Raw genomic sequence first — 24914 nt, forward strand, 5'->3', positions numbered from 1 at the left:
AGTGTCGTGGTGCAATCTCGGCTCACTGCAACCTCTGCCCACTGCAACCTCTGCCTCAAGTGATTCTCTTGCCTCAGCCTCTTAAGTAGCTGATTATAGGTGCCTGCCACCACATCTGGCTAATTTTTGTATTTCTAGTAGAGATGTGGGTCTCACCATGTTGGCCAGGCTGGTCTCGAATTCCTGACCTCACGTGATCCACTTGCCTTGGCCTCCCAAAGTGCTGGGATCACAGGTGTGAACCACTGCTCTTGGCCCACAAAAACATTTTTTAAAAAATGTGGGTAAGGTCATGAAATTGGGCTGAATCACAATCATAACTCTTACTGAGAACTCACTATGGGCCAAGCACTGGTTGAACAATTTGCAGACGCTAACTTGTTGACTTTTTCCCACCATTCGGTGAGGTAGGTACTATTTCTTCTGAATTTTGCCTGTAAGGAAATTGAAGCCCTCATTGTGTCCATGTAACTCGCCTGAAGACACAGACAGAGACTTTGGGCATCATGACTACCTAATAGGTGCTCAGCAGATGGTAGCAATTGTGGTAAAAAATGAAGCCATATCTACCTGATGTATCATCTAAGACAGCTGAGAATCCCAAGGGCTCACGCTGTTCTACTGGACAAGTTAAAAGTTCTTGCACATTTATGCTATCTTTTCAAATAATAGTTTATTTTGCCTTATGTGAAAATTTTGGGCCCAAATTTAAAAACACTCTGTATAACTTGAATGCAGATATGTCTTTAATTTCCTATGAAAAATAACTCATTTGCATTAAAGATATTTAACAAGCAACTAAAGTCAGAATTAGAGATGCCACAGGACTAGGGAAGGAAATGAAAAAATCATTTGTAAAATAAAAGAAAGCTTCTATTCATTATAATATTGAAGAAAAGCTAACTACTGTATCTCATAAACATAACAAAACAGCAATATTTCAAAATTCTGGAGGAACAACAGAACCATAAATAGCACTGAGACTTTGCAGGAAAAAGCAGCTTCATTAATAGATTTCTATGATGGATGAAAAGGTTTGTGAGAGATAGTATGTGCCACAATTTTATTGTGTAATATAATGCATATTCATATCTATATATCTCTATATATCTATGCTTATCTATATATAGACATATATGAGAGAGATCTATTTATTTTAGGGAATTGGCTCTTGCAGTTATGGGGGCTGGCAAGTTAGAGATTTGTAGGGCAGGCCAGCAGGCTGGAAGTTCTGGCAGGAGTTGGATGCTGCAGTTTTGAGTCCAAAGACAGTCTCAAAGCAGAATTCCCTCAGAAGGGACTTCAGTCCTTTCTCTTAAGGCCTTCAGCTGATCAGATGAGGTCCAGCCACATTATAATGGGTAATCTGTTTTACTCAAAGTCTACCGTCTTAAATGTTAATCACATCTAAAATATACCTTCACAGCAATATCTAGACTGGTGTTTGACCAAGCAACTGGGCACTATAGCCCAGCCAAGTTGCCGCATAAAATTAACCATAACAACTACTATATTCAAGCAAAGTGGGACGAGTATACCTATACTAAATTGGCAGGAGTAACAGAAACAGACAATCTCCAATATAAATTGATTAAGTGAAGGAGAGTAAGGTGTTTAGGTGTGGCAGCTATTGCTTTAAAACAATTTTTTAATGTATTTATATCATGGTAAGGAGTTTGATTTTTTTCTTTTATTTTTTAAGTTCTGGGGTACATGTGCAGGATGTACAGGTCTGTTACATAGGTGAACATGTGCCATTGTGGTTTGCTGCACCTATCAACCCATCACCTAGGTATTAAGCCTGGCATGCCGTAGCTTTTTCCTAATGCTCCCTGCTAAAAATTAATGTAATTTATTTAAAAAAGAAATAACTGATAAGTGGAAAGTTTCCCTTGATTTCATAGATACTATTAAAATTAGGTATTCCAAGAGCTCCTGAGACTGATGAATCAAAGCCTTCTGTAGCATTGATGAGAGATGCATCAGTGAGGAAGCTAGTGTAAAATTAACCCTAGCTTCCCGCTGGTGCCACAGCAGGGTGCTTGAGGGGGAAGCCAATTTTCAGCATGAATGGGCTGCTGTGGAACCCTATTTCCAGTTGTCAAGGCAGAGTTGGAATCTTTTTCCAACATCCTAGTAACCCAAAGGAAGAAATTGAGATGATCTACTAATGGATTACATAGAGAGTAAGTTATTAAAAACAGAACACAAAACTGAGGTATAAAAAGGAATATTTATCTTTTAAAAATACAACTTTGAACACTACTGGCATCTCATTTACAAAGTATTTTCGTGAAATACTCTACATTGGCTTTGCTTATTCAGTACATTCTTTTATCTTCAATTGAGACTCAAGGGAGGGCATACTTGCATTATTTTATGTGCCACAACCACCACCACACACAATGAAGACCATCTCTGTTTCAGGATATTCACCTCAAACCTCCATCCTCTCCGTTTCCTTTCCACCAATCAGAAGTTACTGAATGGTCCACTCAAATGCTGTCATTGCAATCTGCCGACAGACACTACAGAACTGGAGGTGTCTCTGGCAATCCACACTACAGGTGGAGCTGACCTATTTGTAGGAAGCCTCACACATCCTGGCTCATTATTTATTCATTGATTCATTACTATTAATACTTATATGAAGTCTTTGCAAACATTCAGCATGAAGTAAACATAGTATTTACAGTAGTACACGGTTTACAATTCAATACACTGACAACAGAAGCAAAGGGACCAACAGACTGTAAGAGGCCAGAAGGGAAAGAATATTAACATAAATCCCTTCTGCCACTGTGTGCGTGCGTGCTATTTGTGCCCACCCATGAGTGTGTTTTAATTCACAGAAAACTGAACATGCCTTCCTTTAAAAGCAGACTATTTACAAGTGATTCTGAATAGCACGAACACATGCCAGTCATACTGGATACTTGCTTTCTGCAAACACATCTAGATGTACGTTTCACAATTCTGAAGCAGATCTTTAATGTGATATATTAGAGAAAACAACTTTGGAACATTTGTCAACTTTTGGTTCATAGTAATTTTGCAAAAAGCCACAACCATGCTTTGTCATTTAAAAGGTGAACCTGGTCAGGCACCTTCTAGAAACACTGATGTGTTATTTATTTACTGCTCTACTGGGGATTGGAAAGACAATGGCAGTTACACAGAGGACTTAATGCTGCTCTCCTTTCGCCAGTGGCAACATTAATGTAAAGAGAAGTTTAGAAACACAAATCACATACAAATCATCAAAACATTTCAGTTAACAGTGTTTAAAAAAATACCAAAGTCTACACTAGTAGTACAGACACTGAAAACACTCCAAATACTGTTTAGCCACAGGACTTTTGCAATACCTAAAGACAACCAATTGACAGAAAGGGGAGGAAGTTACAGCACTTGCGGTTTGAGGCAATTTCTCTTTAGGGTCTGTAGCTTGAGGTGCTGTCCTAGGATCCTTATTTTAACTTGAAAGATTTTTCCAGGAATGAATTGACAAATTCAAAGCAATTTCTACTTGAAAATCATTAAAAATACAAATCACTTTCGATGCTTGTGCAACACATATGTATATCTTCAGGATCCCAAGTTGTTAGGCAAAGAGATTTAGGTGAGTTTCAAGCCCTCAAAGCCACAAAATTTCCACCTCTTTTCCAGGCTGGCTCCAACTCCAGTCATTTCCTGCTTGAAGGTATGCTGGAGTCTACCCATGAGACGCTCCACATCACTGGTGCAGATCTGTGGGACAGAGAGAACATCTCCATTCAAAACCACTTCTATTTTCCTAATCTTCTTTCCCAGTACTGCCTACTTTAGAATGCTGATATGTCTGTGTATGTGTTGCAGGGGCATTTAACCTCCTCCCGCTCCTTGAGCATTTGTGTGTGTTGGCAAAGTGGCTTTCAGCCAGCAGTGTTCCTCTGCTGTGACCACCAGACAGGGTCTGCTGAGTTGCTATTGGAAAGAGATGAGGTCAGTCATGTGGAAAGGCCTGGGTTTGCAAGCAGCTGAATGATGGCTGCACAGTGCTGGTGATGCTGTGTGCAGGTCCCCTGAAGCTGCTGAGACTTTTGGGACGGGAGGAAGGTAGAAATGGCTGCCACCAGAGCAGAGTCCCTCACAAGTGCATTAGTTCATAATGGAGAAGTAACAGGAATGGGGAATGCTCTGTGTTCCTACTTCTGTGCATTATCTTTCTCTCCCTACTTCTCTCTCTCTCTCTCTCTCTCTCTCTCTCTCACACACACACACACACACACACACCCTCAATACAAAAACAAAAACAAATCTGTGGACTCCTTTAGGGCTTGTTTCTGGTGGTCATCTTTACATGAGTAGAGTTAGTAAGTTACCTTCCTCACCGTGAGCTTTGGTACCTCAGGCTCTCTTTGGGGGCCCTGGCACTACTCTGGCAGAAGTTGCTAAGTGGGAGCTAGGCCTAGGCTAGGAGCGCAGTCATGCCTTCTTCGCAGTGCTGGCAGTAGACTGTATCCAGTCAAGTGAATGAAGCACATTCCAGTGTATCATATAGAGTAGAATCCCCCTTTCAGAAAACATAGATAATGTTTGTAGATATATACATTTAATATAGATACAGCATACTTTCAGGAAAGGGTCTGAAATATGTGCCAAACGGTTAACAGTGGTTATCCTTGAGGACTGGGATTGTGGGTGGTAACTTTCCCTTTCCCTTTACTGGATTTCTATACTGTTTACACTTTAAAGATAATGTGCATGTATTATTTTTGTAAATTAAAAAAGAAGCAGATAGTTTTTACTGACATATAGTTCAATTTCATACCATTGCAAATGACTCTTGATCCTATGTATTCACATTCCATCCTCCCCTTCACTGCCAAATGGCCTATTTAATTGCAGAATAGCATCACTTCCCAGAGGGAAATGAGGGGGCAGTGCTAGCTAGAATGAAAGCAAATGCCATTGAAGAGGATGTATCACCACAGCTGGGATATGGTTAGAACAATAAGATTCCCAAGTGGGCCACTGCCTTTGTTAAGATGACATATGCTTAAATGACTTAACATTTTGGACAGCATCTATATTCAATGACACTTCTCAAAAAGCCCAGAGTCTATGAAATAGGCAGTACAATTTAAGGGCAGATTTAACTGAATGCTGCTTCTGAAAAAAAAAAACAAAAAAAAAACGTATCCTGAGCTGATTCATTCTGAGGAGTCAAGAGTCCTCTCTTGCCTCTTGGAGGCGTCCTTGATTTCTTAGGGAATTAGCACTTACCCCTGCTCCAGATGCCCTAGGAGTTCCCCCAAAGGATAGCATCCAGAGAAGGAAATGGACTGTAAGATCATCTTGAGCAAATATTCAGTCTGTGGTACAGAGGCCCTCAGTTCATTGCTCCATCTTTTTTTTGTTTGGTTTTGGTTTTGGCCCCTGCCTCCCTCGTATTGTAATAGACAACAGCAGGGGTGATGGTGGGAGAGGTGGATGGAATAAGACTTCCCATTTGGAAAATGAACATTTACTAATGGCTAAAAACCCGGGACAAAAGTTTAATGGGGCCTGGAGTGGTGGCTCATGCCTGTAATCCCAGCACTTTGGGAGGCTGTGGCAGGCAGCTTGCTTGAGTCCAGGAGTTCAAGACCAGCCTGGGCAACATGACGAAACCCTGTGTGTATAAAAAATACAAAAATTAGCCAGGCGTGGTGGCATGTGTCTGTAGTCCCAGCTACTCAGGAAGCTGAGGTGGGAGGATTGCTTGAGCCCAGGAGGTTGAGGCTGCAGTGAGCTGTGATCTCACAAATGTTGTGATCTCACAAATGACCCAGGCAGCAGAGTGAGACCCTGTCTCTAAAAAAAAAGTCTGATGGGTAAGAAAGCTGATATGGGTTGGTTTGCAGCTCTTAGGTAAATTAAGAGAAGAGAGGAAAAGTCTTCTAAGATGTATGTTGGAAATAGGATGGTCAACTTATTCAATTTTGCCTGAGACTGTCCTGGTTTTAACATCAAAACTCTCAAGTCCCAGGAAACCCTTCGGTCCCCAGCAAACCAGGACAAATGGTCACCCCACTTGCAAGGGGGAAGTTCTACACTGAATCACTGAATCACAGTGAGAGAGCAGGTGAGGGAAACTTCCTTAAAGCAGTAACTAATGACTTATTTATGCTTCAGGGGAGTCAGGTCACCTGTTGACAAAGAACCCCACATCCCCTTGCATCCCCATTTTAGGCTCCCATATACCTTATTATCAAGACGTTGCAAGTAGGAACAGATGTATTCAATGCTTGCTCCAAATGGGTGAACATGAAGGAATGTGGAGATAATCCCTATAGAGACAAGAGCATGGAGGTTACACTTGAGCCTTGTATTCCTCAAGGTACTACATGACAGTGAATAGCAAGAGCTGACTCATATGTACAACAGAAATATACTGGATGCTGTTCTAAGTTTGCCTATATTTTACTCATTTAATCTTTCTAACAATCCCGTGAGGTGGATATTGTCATCCCCATTTCATAGCTGAGGACACTGACACACTAAAAGTCTAAGCAACTTGTCCAAGGTCACAGAGCTGGTAAGTGGCAGAGCTGGTATTTGAACCCAGACAGTCACTGTTAACTACTACGCATACTTCCTCTTACTGTGCTGTGTCATATGTAGACAAGCTGGCATTTGAGGAGTCACTTTCATTACTTGTGATGGCTAAACATCATCTGAATTCAAGGATTTTACAATGAGTTTACACTGCGCTGGGCTTTTGCAGTTCCTTCACAGTCTTCAAATTAGACTTTAGCCTCTTACGCGTTAATAATGCCTTGCTGTTGTGGTAAACGTACAAATCATGTACTTTCTTGATTAACCTTGTGCCTCTCACAAGAAAGTTTGCTGATTGTATTTGGGTTTTATTTTGTGAGTAGCTCTGTAAAAAAAAGCCAAACATTTCGTTCACGGCTAACTCAAGTGGTCACTAGCATTCTGTGCTTAGAGCCTCAAATCTCTTTGTGTAACAATATTCTTACAGCAGTTTACAGCCTCCAGGAATGCCCTTGATTTCCACTTAGCCTGACTCTGGGGTGACTGGCAGCTTCACATGCAGCCTTGATTGTTCTGGCCATCAGGTTAATTGTTCTAGTACTTCATTATCTGGCAACAGGTGGAAAACAGATTGTTCAAAAGCATAATATTTCTTTCTTTAAAATTTTTTTGAGTTCCCCTCCTTTCATAAGATCTTAGGTGCATCAAATAGACCCAGAATTGAGTTTGTTGAAAATTGCCAGGAAATAAAAGCAAAATTTGATTTGGTTTCTCGACTACAACTTGTCTGTCCCTTTAAGAGGCTGACAAAGACTAGCACAGGTTTAAATTGTAGTTCTAAGTTCAGTCAGGAGGGTGAGTTGGGGAGGAGTTCCAGAAGGAACTGACAGCAGGGCTCAAAATCTGTTCAAAAGGGATGCTATTACTTTTACATTACTTTATTCTTAAATGACTAGGTATACTGAATTTCGAAACACGGATTCTGGCTGAGAAACTTAAATTCTGAAGAAGACAGTCCATGTTTGAAGAAATTCTAGATCTCCTGGCCAAGACAAGCTGTCAAATACCAAGAAATAACTGCGTAGGTTTAAAAACATTCAGCAATTTTGTGGGTTCACACCCAAAAAGTCGATTGAAAAAATAGATTTTATTTTCTTTGTGCCAGCCCAAGACTACCTTCTTGAAAAAACAAAACAAGAAACACTTATTTTAAGAATTTTTTCTAAGACTATCCATTCACACAGGCTTCCCTCTATCCCTGGCATTTCTCTGACAGGTCTCCCTGTTGCCATGCCAATTTGTGAAGAACTTTGAGTTGGAAGACGTTAATAAGTTGTAATAAGTTGTCACTTTTCGTGAAGACTCAATGGCAGGTCCCCCTGTGCATCTTTATTAACATATCAAAGTGTTAAATCTGAGGATAATATCCATTACCAAAGCAGGCAGAGATAGCTTAAAAATATGCAGAAGCCAGTCAGTGTGGAGGGCTTTTGAGACTTGAGTGAGGCTACTGTATAGCTCAGCTGCCTACAAGGCAACTGGGATTATCTGCTGTGGCCCAAGACCAGCCACTCTTAAATGATTAGCCCCTCTTAAATATTTTAGAGCCTCAATCTGCCACTGTTCTCCAAATGGAATATAAAGTTAGCCAGCATTTGTGAACGGTGTTGTGAAGTGTAAAATGGTTACTACCTACTGAGGGCTTACTATGGGCCAGGCACTATACTAAGTGATGTAGGTGAGTCATCATATTTAATACTCACAACTGCCCTTTGAGGGAGGTAATATCATTAGGTCCATTTTGCAGATGAAGGAACTGAAGCTCAGAAAAGAAATGGTGGGGTCAAAATGGGAAGCCAGATCTGTCTGATTCCTTAACCGTCTTGTGCCATCTTGCCTCTCTGAATGAATTTTTACAGAGAGCAATGCTAGCATTAGACCTCATCAAAGCCTGTTAGTGCCCAACACACTGCAGTCTCCTGAGTCATCTGCCATTGTGATATAATTAAAAAGTAAATATCTGGTCTTTGTCTCTGGTCCCTGGGACACATAGCTCCCAAAACCCTTGAAATTTCTGGAGTGGTAGGAGTTGAGATGACTGGTAACTGGGGGCCCCTTACAGCTTTAGAACTGGGGCTGGCCACCAGAAAGACTCAGGCATGATTAGAGAGTTGGAACATCAGGGAAGAGAGAGGGGCTGGAGATTGAGCTAATCACCGATGGCCAGTGATTTCATCGATCATGCCTATATAATGAAGCCTCCATAAAAACCCTGGAGTGACAGGATTCAGAGAGGTTTCTGGTTGGCAAACACATCAAGATGCACACCCAAAAAAGGTATAGAAACTCTGCATACCCCTTCCCAGTATCTTGCTCTATGCACCTGTTCCAATGTATCCTTTATACTGAATTGGTAAGAGTAAGTAAGGCACTTTCCTGAGTTCTGTGAGCTATTCTAGCAAATTATCAAACCTGGGGCAGGTATTGTGGGAACCCCTGACTTTGTTGCCAAATTAGACAGAAGTAGAGGAAACGTGGAGACCCTAATAAGACTGGCATCTATAGGGAGGGCAGTCTTCTAGGACCGAGCCCTTAAACCTATAGAGTCTAATGTTAAACTAACTTTGGGTAGTGAGTGTGAGGATGGAATTAAACTGTAGGACACCCAGTCTGTATTGAAGAATTGGAGATGTGACACCATATATCTGGTGTCAGAAGGTTAAAAAACAAACAAAAACTCCCTTATCATTTGGTCTCAGAAGTGTTGAAATAGCCAGTAACCTGGAAAACTTCGAGAGGCATATACTTGCTCCAGAGGCCCTCTGGAAAAGCTCTTTGCCAAGTAGGGTCTGCACTAGCCCCCTCAGTGGACATGAGAGGGCTTAGCTGTCCTTGCACAGAGATTTAAAAAAATCTACAATGTGTTTCTACAACTGACCCCTTTTAGCATAGTGCTTGTACTGACATGCCTCACTGCTTGACATAGCAGTGGCTACAAGGAGTCTGAAGGGGGCTGGCAGCTGCTGTTAAATTTGGAAATTTGTACTTGTTCTTAACCCATCATCTTCAGAACTCTGAGTTCTTGCGCTACTGTGCTTCATAAATGCTTGGCGTCTGCTTATTAATCTTAGGTGAAGCCCTCCCCTCCTCCATTGTACCTATGTGTTGTACGTGGTATGTGTGCATTAGCTTTCTTACCCACTAGCAGTGCTTCGCGTTCAGATTTGATAGGACTGCTGTTCATGGTCTTCTCAAGAGGGTAGTCGCTGTCCTGGTTTGATGTACCCAGCCTAGAAGTACGGCTTTCCTGTGGAAATAACATGCTTCCTGGGTCAGTTCACTTTATTTGGCAAAGAGTTGGCTTCAATTAACTATACAACAGGTAACTTAACACAGGACCATAAAAGCAATGCTGTTCAATTTGGATTACTGAATGGGAGGAAAATAGCATAAATTACAAAAGCATCACAGATATTTCAAACCTTTTTTTTAGGGCTCCAAAACACAGAAACATTTAAACATTTACCTTCACCAGTTTTTTTTTTTTTTTTTTTTTTTCTACCTTCATGTTTCTTGACTCTATACAAGCAATCTGGGCAACTAAACCCAACATTTATGGCATACTAACAAGATGCTAGGCACTGTTAGATAAGTATTATCTGCATTCTACAGATGAGGAAAATGAGGCTCAGGTAAATTGGCTAAGCTCAAACTGCAAGGAAGTGGAGCCAGGATTTCATCCCACTGTTAAAAAGACCATTTTTTTTTTTTTTTTTTTTTTTAAATTTTAGGTCCACACTCTGTTAATGGTAAGCCCCACCTCAGTGGAGAATCTACATTGGCTACATTGCCAATCCACTCACAGTTAATCAACTGTTGATTTTTGAACTAAACATTAGAGCTTTCATTGACTAGCATCTTTCTCTTCTCTCTCTCTCTCTCTCCTCTCTGATAAGGACAGTATCAGTTAGAATATTCCTGACTTTACAGCAAGAAATGACCATGATGAAAAATAGCATTAGTCAATGACCTTCTTTGCTGTAGAAAGTTTTTCCTTTTCAGAGTGTAGCAGGAAGGTTTCATAAGAGAAACTCAGGTGAATTCCATGACCAGCAATCAAACTGAAAAATACCTCCAGACTTTTCATGGCTGTTTCTTTCTTTCTTTGGGTACTGAGAATATCTTTTCTGTTATTATAAATGTGAAGGAAAAGCTTTCAGAAGAAGGAATAAAAGAAATCACTGCTTCTGTCTTTCACTGCTGAAAAGAAAATGCTGCTGAAATTCTCCTTGGGGGTCATATCATGACTGATTCAGATGCATTTTCACTTCTTCCCTTCCACAAACCCTTGGCAGGGACAGGATTTCTTCTGTTTTCTTTAAAGATGTCTTCAAAGCTTCCAGGATGCTGTCTCTGAATGAAATGAATAGTCTATACTGCAAGACATGTTGTTTTGTGAATTTACAGGCTTCCTGGCTGCAATCAGAGGGGAACCCTTTCTTGATGACCTATTCAATCTTTGGCATTTAGAATTCAATCCAGACAGTAACTATTATAACAAGTTTGATTTAAACTACTAGCTCACCTCTAAGCCACAGGCTTCACATCTGCTTCTGACCCCCTTAAAACATTAAATGATATGGTGAGCTGTTTCTTAAGTGTGAGAGTTTAACAGATTGTGGTTGATTTAAGATGTGAAAATATTCTGAGAAGTTTTAGCCATCTTGAATAAAACTGCAGCCTTATTTCAACCTTACTTCAATTTTATTAAAGCTGGCATTTAAAAAATTAGAAGGTACACTGAAGGGATGCTTATCACCTTGAATTTTACTAGCAGATTCAAAGAGCTTAGTTCTTTCCACAGTAAGACAGACATAAGTCACATTGTTATATTGCAAAACACCGACAATAACTCAACCTGTAGCTTACTGTCAAGAAACCCAAACAAAAGCAAATTTAAAAAAAAGATTCCTCCTCACCAAAACTTATTGCTTTCCTTTCAACCTGAAATTATTTTTGCAGTCTAATGTGATGGTACTTTGCTTTCTAACCTAATTGTGTCAGGTTGAAATATTTGGTCACAAATCAGCTTCCCAGAGAAGATCATTTTATAATGAACTGTCATGAATTTCTCTAAAAGAAGCTTTGCTTAAAATAACAGGAAAAAAACATATTTTGACTCACTGTTTTTTGGATTATCAGCTGGATCTTTTCCCCTGTCCTCATCATCTGCCACTTCATGGTCTGTTCAGTTTCCAAATGAGAAACACTTGTCCTTAGGCACCATACAGCAAGTTTCTTCTATGCCATTTGACCTCTTACTTCCTTACATGAAATACTTAACAAAGCAGAAAGCTACTTACACACACACACAAAATATCCTTAGGTCAAATCGTGATGTCAATCCTGAAGAGTAATTCTAAGCATAATATCATGAGCATAACCCCTTATCTATCTAGTCTTCTGGCTACATATTCCATTTTATGTAGGAAGTAAAACAGAGCTATGTGGCAGCTCTGGGACATTTTAGAAGCCCTGATGGTATGGGAAAAGTCCTGATAAGTAGAGGAGTTTTGGCACTTTTCAATTAAATGCTTGACAAATGAATTTCTCTGGGATTATGCTTGTTTCTTTAATAGTGCCCACAAAACTGGAAAGTGAGTTGGTTTTATGAAGCGGAAGAATTAGAAGTACGTTGCAAATGGCCTCTAGAAGAAAACACTTTCAATCATTTGTTTCAACTACACCAAGGTTGCCAGTTCTTAATGGCACTTGAGGGGAAGGCACTGTGCTGGTAAACACATTCAGGGCCTGTATGCACTGCATCTTCCTGAGCTGAGAACAGAAGATACAGAGAATGCACTCGAGGAACTCTGTCACTGTTGATTTCTGACTCTTGGTTCAAGCTCCTAATCTTCTGGTCAATGGGAATCCATTTTCAGAGGACAGCTTCAGCTTAATGTTGATGCACCAAGGCGACTGGAGAGGTTGACTTTATACATCTTGAATAGAAGGGGCACCTGATTCATGGTTGCGATACATGATTCTATCCAGAAATTAGACTCTCTGGTCCTCATTGGTGGTTTTTATTGCTGAGACCTCTCACTTAATAAAGACCCATCTTGGCTTCTAGCTTTAGAATACTGCGTCTCATTTTCCCCCCAAGGTTTCCTTCCTCTTGGTATTGGCTATTACTCTCATGTGCAGCTGCTTCTTATTACACTAAACGGACTAGCTGCAAGGAAATGTCAATGTGCTAGCTGCACTTGTGTTTCTTCCTTTAATGAAATGCTCAATTAAAAGTACTTTGTGTCACATGAGTTTTCGACGTTGCTATTTGCTTGACAAGATGAAGCAGGCAAGAGGTGCGCCCTCTGGTCTTCTTCAAGAGAGAAGACTGAGGAATTTTAGGGATGAATTGACTTCTTATCCATTGAAAGGTTTACATTCAAGAAGACTTAGAAATGCCAAGGACTCATACGTAAAGGCAAAGCCCTTAATATGAGAATTACCCCTGGGGGGGGCTTTTAATCCTCAGTCAGCCAAATATTCCCCATTAATTTCTAGAGTAGTAGCTTCCAGGGCATTTTCACTGTCACTGAAAAGTAGGTAAAGAGGCAAGGAAAAAGGTTCACTTAGGGCACAAGTACCTTTTCTTTAAGATTTTCCAACATTTTTTCCACCTGTAACTTGTCATCTTTGAGTTTTTCAAGTTCAGCTTCTTTCTTTTTGTATTCCTCTTGGACTTTAAGTAGATGCTACAAGAAAGACCAAAGACAATCATTTGATTAATTAAGGAGCCACACTTCATTTAAATTCCCTGGCTGAAGTTAGATATCAGGTGGGCCTGCCTCACTTTCCTCCAGCACACACAACCATTTTTCCATACAGAGATTGGGAAAATCACGATACTTTTCACTTTACATTATTTTCTATGGCTTTTACAAAATTCCTTTGAACTTGTTAATATTTTAGAGAGGTCCTGAGAAACTAATTGACCAGTCACTTAACTTCTTTCCTATTCTGGCCAGGGGTCAGAGTAGGGTGCAGTTAATACTGTGTGAGCAATGTTTTAATTGCTGCATAGAAGTAAATGTAATGTTGTAAAGCATTCTTGCAAATAGCCATTTGCCAAGCCAAGTTCAATTTCTGTGAGGAAAGTAGTAAAGAATCCAAATTTTATGTATGTTAATTTCCATATAAGTAGGCAGGAAGCTATATTTAGCATTATTAATAATTTCTTTTTTAACTATCATATCTTTTTTTCATTTCTGGCATTAAAAAAATTTATTTATTATACTTTAAGTTCTGGGGTACATGTGCAGATCATGCACGTTTGTTACATAGGTATACACATGCCATGGTGGTGGTTTGCTGCATCCATCACCCTGTCATCTACGTTAGGTATTTCTCCTAATGCTATCACTCCCCAATCCCCCCACCCCCTGCTATTCCTCCTGTAGCCCCCCACCCCTAGGCCCAGTGTGTGATGTTCCCCTCCCTGTGTCTGTGTGTTCTCATTGTTTGACACCCACCTATGAGTGAGAACATGTGATGTTTGGTTTTCTGTTCTTTTGTCAGTTTGTTGAGAATGATGGTTTCCAGATTCATCCATGTCCCTGCAAAGGACAGGAACTCATCCTTTTTTATGGCTGCATAGTATTCCATGGTGTATATGTGCCACATTTTCTTTATCTAGTCTATCATTGATGGGCATTTTGGTTGGTGCCAAGTCTTTGCTATTGTGAACAGTGCCACAATAAACATACGTGTTCATGTGTCTTTATAATAGAATGATTTATAATCCTTTGGGTATATACCCAGTAATGGAATTGCTGGGTCAAATGGTATTTCTAGTTCTAGATCCTTGAGGAATCGCCATGCTGTCTTCCACAATGGTTGAATTAATTTACACTTCCACTAACGGTGTAAAAGTGTTCCTATTTCTCCACATCCTCTGTAGCATCTGTTGTCTCCTGATTTTTTAATGATCACCATTCTAACTGGCGTGAGGTGGTATCTCAATGTGGTTTTGATTTACATTTCTCTAATGACCAGTGATGATAAGCTTTTTTTCATATGTTTGTTAGCTGCATAAATGTCTTCTTTTGAAAAATGTCTGTTTATATCCTTTGCTCACTTTTTGATGGGGTTGTTTTTTTCTTGTAAATTTGTTTAAGTTCTCTGTAGATTCTGGATATTAGCCCTTTGTCAGATGGGTAGATTGCAAACATTTTTTCCCATTCTATTGGTTGCTGGTTCACTCTATTGGCAGTTTCTTTTGGTGTGCGGAAGCTCTTAAGTTTAATTAGATCCCATTTGTCTATTTTGGTTTTTGTTGCCATTGCTTTTGGTGTTTTAGTCATGAAGTCCTTGCCCATGCCTACATCCTGAATGGTATTGCCCAGGTTTTCTTCTAGAGTTTTTATGGTGTTAGGCTTCATGTTTAAATCTTTAATCCATCTAGAGTTAATTTTTGTATAAGGTGTAAGGAAGGGATCCAGTTTCAGCTTTCTGCATATTTATTGAGTGCCCAACATGTACTAAGCATTGTGTACGATCTCATTTAAGCCTCACAATGACCCTATGATACTATTATCCCTAAGGCTTGAAGAGGTTAAGTGGCTTCCCTAAGGCCATTCAGGTAGTCGGTGGTAGAACTGGAATTTAAAACCAGGTTGGTTCTACCCCAGAGTTCATGTTCTTACATGCTTTATCATACTCTACATCTTTTAAGATAAGATGGGAGAAATTTTACCATTGTTTACAAGGCATTTTTTCAATACAAAATAATCAAAATGAGTGAAATTAATTTTTAAGAGGTAGAGACCTAATTCTCACTGAAGTCTTTGAAGTGATGAAATAAAATTTCATCATTTTTGAATTGCATTTAAGTAGTAGAACTATCCTTATGTGAAATGGTTTGAAAATCAAAGAGGGGGAAAAACAGCAACAACAAAAATGTTTCTGAAGTCTTGCCTTTCAGAGGCTTGCAAAAGACCACTGGAAGGGCTAAAAAGCCTGGTACAATGCATACTGTCAACCTTATTTGAAGTGTAGGTGAGGAGGTGCATTTTTTCATAGAAAGATCTCTGATATAAATTACATGTTCTAATTAAACTCCATGGTGACAGTAAAAGGAAGGTAAGCATTATTTCACACATTTTGTTAATAGAAAAGGCAAAATATTAATGTCATATTACTTGTCGTACAGGAGACAATGGTGGCAGAAAGAATAAGATAGGGTTCCTAGTTCCAAAAAAGACTCCTGTTCATGATTTGTAATTTCCAACCAGCAATTAGCTTTGCCCTAGATAATTTCAAGGAATACAGTTAAAAACTGTTGCACAATTTAAGGTGTAAGGACAGTGGCTGGTGGTCTAGCATGACAGAAGATGACAGTGCCCTTACTCGGAAGCAATACTCCTTTACTGTAGTGAAAGCAGCTGTTGATATCTTTTAAACTGTAAGATCACTGTGGTGATGGTTACATAAAACTCCTAGATGTTGAACATCTGCTACACTATGTTTTCTGTGAATGAAAGCATAGTTGGGTACATTTATTTACTTTACTTTTTACACTTTGAATTATGCACAGGTAAACTCATTCACATAAGTGACTGTTAATACAAAACAAAATAAAAACAAATTGGTATTGAGCTCAAAGCATTGGCACTTAAACATGTATAATGTACCTACTACTCAAATCAAGGGTAGATTCCTGCCATTCCTTTGAAAAGGCTGTATTTCTTGGTATTCTATCAACTAGATACTTGTTCATCAGCACTTTTTCATATTTAAATAATTGAAGTTCTTCATAAAGACCCTGAGGCCCTGTCTAGATCCCTAAGTACCTTCTGAAGCATAAAGAAAAGAGTAGATTATATTCAGCATAGTTTAATGTTAAATATTTTTCACTGAATGCTCATTCTTTAAAAATCGGCAGCCCATTGCTATCTCTGTATTAACTGGACTATTTAATTAACCACAACACATAATTCCTTCCTCAGCCATGCCAGATAATATTACATCAAGAATAATAGGTTTGATATTCTATTTGCTTTCTTTTTTTTTTTTTTTAGGATTAAAATTATTTACTGTGATATTGTTAGCAGTAAATAAACAGGAATACATTTAAACTTTTTCTCACCCATTCAAAATAATCGAGGATTATGAAATGCAACTAAAAATGTTTTTTCTTTCTTTTTTTTTTTAATAAAAAAAATAAAGAATGAAGGAGAGGAAGAAAGAGGAAGAGGAAGAGGGAGAGAGAACGGGAGTGTTGCTTTATTGCCCGGGCTAGAATGCAGTCTAAAAATGGGTATGCCTATTATTGTGCTTAATAATGGAGACATGAAAAAAAATGAGGGAAGAAAATAACAAACAAGCAGCCAACCAATATTTCATTGAAACCTGTAAGTAGGTGTGATGTGGTACAGATAAGAGTGTGTATTTTGTGTATTTAAAGTGGAGAGTTCTATAAATGTTTATTAAGTTTACTTGTTCCAGATCTGAGTTCCAGTCCTGGATATCATTGTTAATTTTCTGTCTCATTGATCTGTCTAATATTGATGTTGAAGTCTCCCACTATTATTGTGTGGGAGTTTAAGTCTCTTTATAAGTCTTACATATCTGGGTGTTCCTGTAGTGGGTGCGTATATATTTAGGATCTTTAGCTCTTCTTGTTGCATTGATCCTTTTATCACTATGTAATGTCCTTCTTTGCTTCTTTTGATCTTTGTTGCTTTAAAGTCTATTTTATCAGAGGCAAGAATTGCAACTCCTGCTTTTTATTTATTTATTTATTTATTTATTTTTGCTCTCCATTTGGTTGGTAAATCTTTCTCCATCCCTTTGTTTTGAGTCTTTGTGTATCCTTGTATCTGTTTGCTTTCAGGGGACCCTTTTACAGGTGAGAAGCTGATGCTATCCTACCCAGAAGCTCAGAAAACCAAAATGCCTTTACCTGCTGCATTCCTTGCAGGGCTTGCTGCAGGAGTTTCAGCTGCTGTTCTTTGTTTGGGTCATCTTCTCTGTGGGCTTTGCCTTGCTCTTGCTTGAGCAGTTCTACTTCATTCCGGTAGGCATCGAGCTGCCAACGGAGGCTGTCATTTTCTTCCTTCAGAGCTTCTGTCTGTGATACTAAGGCTAAACAATCAATATAAATATTCAATCATATATCCAGATTCATCTGTGGTTCATGTGAGTACCAAAAAAGTTGGTTCTTCCTTTTGATGAAGAACTTTCGGTTGGAGTTGCCCATGTCAGCAAGAGATGGGCACAAAAGCACACAGGCCCGTTTTTATAAATGAACTAGGATTCCAACACACAAAAGTTCACACCATGTTCCTCATTCTCTACCTCAAGTATAACTAAGATATTTCTAGGTAACATCAATTTATTTTATTTGAAATGTAGGAAATGATACCAGTCCTGTAATAATAAAATATAGGACCAATTCCCTTCAATCAACAACTGCCTACAGAATAATGTTGCTGACAGATGTTTTTAAAGAATGTAACATTGAGAAACTTAACCTTGGAATTTCCTGCTGCTCTGTAGCTTTGTATGAAAAGTCAGATTCTAACTTTAGTTGCACTCATTTTATTTTTCCTGAAAATGTAAAAGTGAGTAATGAAGAATCAAAGTAGTGCCAGAGGTTAGCAGGCTGGGAAGCAAATGCTGAGGGAAACGGTTATAGGAGGCACAAAAATATGGGAGTCCGAAAAAGGGAATATGAGGCACAGATGGAGTTGTGTTAGTGAATATACAACTGCATTTCAAGATTTCTTAATATTCATGTTTTCATGTACTTCTTTTCAAATAACTGTTAAACAACAATTTGAAACACACACACACACAGACACACACACAGACACACACACACACAAAAGAATGTAACATTGACTTGTCCCACAGAGGAAAGGTAAATGTAAAAACTAAGACACAAGATTTCCAGTTTCCAGTCTGGTATGTAAAGATCTTTAGAAGCTGCCACTTTGTCTTAATAACAAGTAAAATGCTGAACAGCCTGAAAAATCAACAACTCTTTTTATATTTGCTAGAGAAGTGTGGTCACAGGGCAAACAGCTGCCCCCAAAACTGGAGATACAGACAGGTGAATATAGAGAATCACAGCTTACTGGACCAAAAACCCATGAGCATAAACCTCTATGGGAACCAATCCCTGGGTAGAAAAACCTAAGCTGTAATTAATGAATTGCTGAAGGCTCAGTGTGGACAAGTCTGTGAGTTAAAAACTCCAGGAGGACCCAGTCATTGGAGAACTTCCACACATTTGTAAGTTTTACCTCCAGGAGATATACCAGGTCCTCACAGTGAATATCACAGAAAAATCTCCTCACGCTTCTGGCACGGGAAGGGGAAAAGGAACCATTTTGAAATTGCAGACCATTCTGGTCTTCTTCACAAGGCCTGCCCTCAGGAAAAACTGTTTTATCAGAACCTCACCTGCTGGGGTTTCAGAAGAACCTAACAGACCTGGGGGAAGACAAATATCCAATTCTAGCCCCCTCCAGCCATCCTGTCCCACCAAAGGTGTGTGTATGTGGGGGGCAGGTGGGAGGGGGATAAAACAGAAGCACTGGTGAAGTTCACAGTTCAGGGACACAGGTTCACCAAAAAACTGAGACCTAACCATAGAACTAGAGAATGTTTTCCCTCCACACCTTACTTCCACATTACTAAAGGGCTACTTATAAGAGTTTCTTTAACCTAGTACAACATGCCCAGATTCTAACAAAAAGTTACAAGACATACTAAACAGTAGAAAACATGATTTTAAGAGTTATAGCAAACACCAGAACCAGATTCATATGGAAGAGATGTTGGAATTATCAGACTGAGATTAATACGCAATGGGGTTTAATGAAAACATTAGATAACATGCTGGAACAGATGGATAATAAAAGCAGAAAGAAGAAATTCAAAGAAAGAATAAAATTAAATATTAGAGATCAAAAACACGAGTCGAAATGAAGGATGCCTTTGACGGGGTCATTAGTAGACTGGACATAGCTAAGGAAATAATCCCTGAGCTTGAAGATAGACGATAGAAGCTTCCAAAACTGAAAACTTGTCTTAGTCCATTTTAACGGCTATAACAAAACACCACAAACTGGGTAGCTTATAAACTACAGAAATTTATTTCTCACAATTCTGGAAGCTCGGAGGTCCAAGATCAAGGTGCCAGCAGCTTGTGTCTCATGAGGGCTTGTTTCCTAGTTCATAGATGGTGCCTCTACCTGTGTCCTCACATTAGGAAGGGGCAACTGGCTCTCCGGGGTCTCTTTTATAAGCGTACTAATCCCATTCATGAGGGCTCTGCCCTTATGACCTAATCACCTCCCAAAGGCCTCACCTCCTAATAACACATTGCTGATCAAGTTTCAACATGAATTTTGGGGAATACATACATTCAGACCATAGCCAAAACAAAAAGAAAGAAAGAAAAAAAAAAAAAAAAACAGATGCTGGTGAGGTTGTGGAGAAAAAGGAACACTTTTACACTGTTGGTGGGAGTGTAAATTACTTCAACCACTGTGGAAGACAGTGTGATGATTCCTCAAAGACCTAAAGGCAGAAATACAATTTGACCCAGCAATCACATTACTGGGTATATACCCAAAGGAATATAAATCATTCTACTATAAAGACACATGCACATGTATGTTCATTGCAGCACTATTCACAATAGCAAAGACATGGAATAAACACAAATGCCCATCAACGATAGGCTGGATAAAGAAAATGTGGTACATATACACCATGGAATACTATGTAGCCATTGAAAAGAATGAGAACATGTCCTTTGCATTTGGATGTAGCTGGAAGTCATTATCCTCAGCAAACTAACACAGGAACAGAAAACCAAATACTGCATGTTGTCACTTATAAGTGGGAGCTGAATGATGAGAACACATGGACATACGGGAGGGAACAATACAAACTGTGGCTTGTTGGAAGGTGGGGTTGGGAGGAGGGAGAGCATCCGGAAAAGTAGCTAATGCCCACTGGGCTTAATACCTAGGTGATGGGATGATCTGTGCAGCAAACTACAATGGCATGCGTTTAGCTATATAACAAACCTGTACATCCTGCACATGTAACCCTGAACTTTTATTTAAATAAAAGTTGAAAATAAAAAAATACTTTAAAAATTACATAACAGAATATCTAAGAACTATAGGACCACTATAAAAGGTAGAAACATATGTGATGGGAATACCTGGAAGGAGAAGAAAGAAAGAAATAGAAGCAATAATGACTGAGAATTTCTCCCAAATTAATGTCAGACACCAAACCATAGATCCAGGAAGTTCAGAGAACATCAGACAGGATAAATGCCAAAATCCCTTAAGCCTAGGCATATCATATTCAAACTTAAGAAAATCAAAATAAAGAAAAAAATCTTGAAAGAAACCACAAGGGAAACTAACACCTTACCTACAGAGGAGCTCAAATAAACATTATATCTGACTTCTTTTCAGAGATTGTCAAAATAAAAGGATAGTGGAATAAAATATTTATGGAGTTAAGAGAAAAAAAAATCAGCAACCTAGAATTTTGTACCCTGTGAAATATGGATTTACATAAAGGAAGAGCATCAAAGAATGAAAAAGTGAAGGTAAAATAAAAACTTTTGGCCAGGTGCGGTGGCTCATGCCTGTAATCCCTACACCTTGGAAGGCTGAGGAGGGTGGATCACCCGAGTTCAGGAGTTCAAGACCAGCCTGGCCAACATGGTGAAACCCCGTCTCTACTAAAAATACAAAAAATTAGCCAAGCAGGGTGGTGGGTGCCTGTAATCTCAGCTACTTGGGAGACTGAGGCAGAAGAATTACTTGAACCTGGGAGGCGGAAGCTGCAGTGAGCCGAGATCATGCCATTGCACTCCAGCCTGGACAAGAAGAGCGAAACTCCATCTCAAACTACAACAGCAGCAACACAAACTTTTTATTTTTCTTCTTCTTAACTGATCCATTATAGCATATAATTTTTCAAAATAATAACAAAAATGTATTCATTTATTTATGCATAAATATGTATATACAGGTTAACAATCTGTAATGCAAAATCCAAAATCTGAAATGCCCCCAAATCTGAAACTTTTTGAGCACCAACAAGATGATCAAAGGTCATGCTCAAGGGAAGTGCTCACTAGAGTATTTCGGATTTCAAATGTTCAGATTAGGGATGCTGAACCGGTAAGTACAACGCAAATATTCCAAAATCCAAAAAAAGTCCAACATTGGAAAAACTTCTGGTCCTAGGCATTGTGGATAGGGCATACTGAATCTGTATAAAGGCATGCCTCATTTTATTGCATTTAGCTTTATTGAACTTCATGGATTTTTTTTTTTTTTAACACATTGAAGGTTTGTGGCAACCCTGTGTCAAGCGAATCTATTGCCATTTTTCTGACAGCATGTGCTCACATTTAGATAATTCTCTGGGTGACATTTTGGTAATTCTCACAATATTTCAAACTTTTTCAGTATTATTGTACCTTTGACACTGATCTGTGTTCAGTGATCTTTGAATTACCACTGTAATTCTTTTGGGTGCCATGGACTGTGTCCATAGAAGACAGCAAACTTGGTTGGTAAATGTGTGTGTTCTGACTGCTCCACTGATCAGATAATCCCCCATCTTTCTTCCTCTCCTTGGGCTTCCTTATTCCCTGAGACACAACAATATTAAAATTAGGCCAATTGATACACCTTCAATAGCCTCTAAGTGTTCAAGTAAAAGGAAGAGTCACACGTTTCTCACTTTAAATCAAAGCTAGAAGTGATTTAGTTTGTTGAGGAAGGCATGCCAAAAGCCAAGATAGGCTGAAAGCAGTACCTCCTGCACAAAACAGTTAGCCAGGTTGTGAATGCAAGGAACTAGTGCTTGAAGGAAATTAAAAGTGCTACTCCAGCGAACACAAGAATGATAAAATGAAACAGTCTTATGGCTGATATGGAGAAAGTTTTAGTGACTTCGATAGAACAAACTAACCACACATTCCCTTAAACCGAAGCCTAATCCAGAGTAAGGCCCTAACTCTCTTAAATTCTATGAAGGCTGAGAGAAGTGGGCTGAAGGAGCTGCAGAGGAAAAGTTGGAAGCTAGCAGAGGCTGGTTCATGAGATTTAAGGAAAGAAGCCATTTCTATAATATAAAAGTGCAAGGTAAAGTAGTAAGTGCTGATGTAGAAGCTGCAGCAAGTTATTCAGAAAATCTGGCTAACACAGTTGATGAAAATGGCTACACTAAACAATAAATTTTCAATGTAGATAAAACAGCCTTCTATTGAAAGAAGATGCTACCTAGGAGTTTCATACCTGGAGAGGAGAAGTCAATGACTGGCTTCAAAGTTTCAAAAAATAGATTGACTTTTGTTAGGGGCTAATGCAGCTGGTGAATTTAAATGGAAGCTAATCCTCATTTACTATTCCAAAAATCCTAGCACCTTGAGAATCATCCTAAATCTACTCTTCCTGTGCTTTAGAAATGGCACAACAAAGCCTGGGTGACAGCACATCTGTTTACAGCATGGTTTACCAAACATTTTAAGCCCACTGTTGAGACCTACTACTCAGAAAAGAATATTCCTTTCAAAATATTACTGCTGTTGACAATGCCCCTAGTCACCCAAGAGTACTGATGGAGAAGTACAAGGAGACAAATGTTGTTTTCATGCCTATTAACACAACATCCATTCTGTAGCCTGTGGATCAAGAAGTCATTTCAACTTCCAAGTCTTATTATTTAAAAAAAATCATTTCATAAGGCTATAGTTGCCATAGATAGTGATTCCTCTGATGGATCTGGGTAAAGTAGATTGGAAACCTTCTGGAAAGGATTCATGATGCCATTAAGAATGTTCATGATTCAGGGAAGTAGGTCAAAATATCAACATTAACATGAGTTGAGAGTTGACTTCAACTCTCATTGATGACTTTCAGGAGTTCAACACTTCAGTGGAGGAAGTAACTGCAGATGTGGTGGGAACAGCAAGACAGCTAGAATTGAAAGTGAAGCCTAAAGGTATGGATTGAATTACTGGAGCCTCCTGATAAAAACTTAATGAACAAGGAGTTGCTTCTTATGGATGAGCAAAGAAAGTGGTTTCTTGAGATGGAACCTATTCCTGATGAAGATGCTGTGAACCTTGTTGAAATGAAAACAAAAAATTGAGATACTTCATAAATTTAATTGATAAAGCAGTGGTGGGGTTTGAGAGAACTGAATTCAATTTTGAAAAAAGTTATACTGTGGGTAAAATGCTTTCAAACAGCATCACATACTACAGAGAAATCTTTAATGAAAAGAACAGTCGATGGATACAGTATACATTACTGTCTTATTTGAAGAAATTGCCACAGTCACACCAACCTTCAGCAACCACCACTCTGATCAGTCAGCAGTCATCCACATAAAGGCAAAATTCTTCCCCAGCAAAAAGATTACAACTTGCTGAAGACTCAGATGATAGTTAGCATATATTTTTTAGCAACACAGTCTTTTAAAATTAAGGTATGTACATTGATTTTTAGACATTATGCTTAAAAGACTACATTATAATGTAGACTTAACTTTTATATGAATTGGGAAACCAAATAATTCATATGGCTTGCTTTATTGCAATCTTAGCTTTTTTGCAATGATCTGAAATGGAACCTGCAATATCTTTGAGGTATGCCTGTATGCATTTATGTATGCTTATGAACAACTGAAATAAATAACAGCAATGATACAAGAAATGGAAGGGGAGAATTAGGAGCATTTTGATATTATAAAATATTTGCAGTACCCATGAAATGGTATAGCATTATTTGAAGTGGGCCTGAATTAATTGTAAATGTATATACTCTAGGGCAACCACTAAAAAATGTGAAAAAAGAAGTACAAATGATATAATAAAGGAGAACAAATCCAAATAATATATGTTCAATAAAAAATATAAAAGGCAGAACAAGTACAGAAGACACTACTAGAAACAAAAAACAAGGATAACCAAAAGAAAACAGCAACAAATATGGTAGATATTTATCCAACTATACCATAATCACTTTAAAAATTATTGATCTAAGTATGCTAATTAAAAGACAGATGTCAGTGTGGATTCAAAAAATAAGATCTAACCATAGGTTGTCTACAAGAAACCCACTTTAAATATAAGGGTGCATATAGATTAAAAGTAAAAAGATGGAGAAAAATATACCATTTTAACACTAATTAATAGAAAGTGGAAGTGGCTATATTAATTTCAGACAGAGCTGATTTCAGAGCAAAGAAATTTATCAGGGAAAAAGAGGGGCACTGCATACTATTGAAGGTGTTAATGCTCCAATAATATATAACACTACTGTTTATGAGCC

The 24914-nt window shown here is 38.7% G+C and overlaps 1 protein-coding gene across 8 annotated transcripts in view; it reads right to left on the reverse strand.

Annotated features, from left to right (window-relative positions):
* Positions 1 to 724: 724 nt before the first annotated feature.
* The window catches only part of ENOX2 (ecto-NOX disulfide-thiol exchanger 2), a 275984-nt gene continuing 251794 nt past the window's right edge, over positions 725 to 24914 (reverse strand). For 3 of the 8 annotated variants that reach the window (XM_032260200.1, XM_032260198.1, XM_032260197.1), the window contains 5 exons: positions 17489 to 17670; positions 13173 to 13280; positions 9721 to 9829; positions 6229 to 6314; positions 2215 to 3750 (listed from right to left, as the gene is read on the reverse strand). In XM_032260200.1, the coding sequence (XP_032116091.1) occupies positions 3619 to 3750; positions 6229 to 6314; positions 9721 to 9829; positions 13173 to 13280; positions 17489 to 17670 (617 nt within the window). In that variant the 3' untranslated portion in view covers positions 2215 to 3618. Of the gene's footprint in view, positions 3751 to 6228; positions 6315 to 7007; positions 7132 to 9720; positions 9830 to 13172; positions 13281 to 17488; positions 17671 to 24914 lie in introns of those variants that run through there. The other 5 variants (XM_032260199.1, XM_032260202.1, XM_032260201.1 and 2 more) reach the window with 3 other exon arrangements.

The sequence above is a fragment of the Sapajus apella genome, unplaced genomic scaffold (assembly GCF_009761245.1).
Source record: "Sapajus apella isolate SASKATOON/1434 unplaced genomic scaffold, GSC_monkey_1.0 scaffold115, whole genome shotgun sequence".
Lineage (NCBI taxonomy): Eukaryota > Metazoa > Chordata > Mammalia > Primates > Cebidae > Sapajus > Sapajus apella.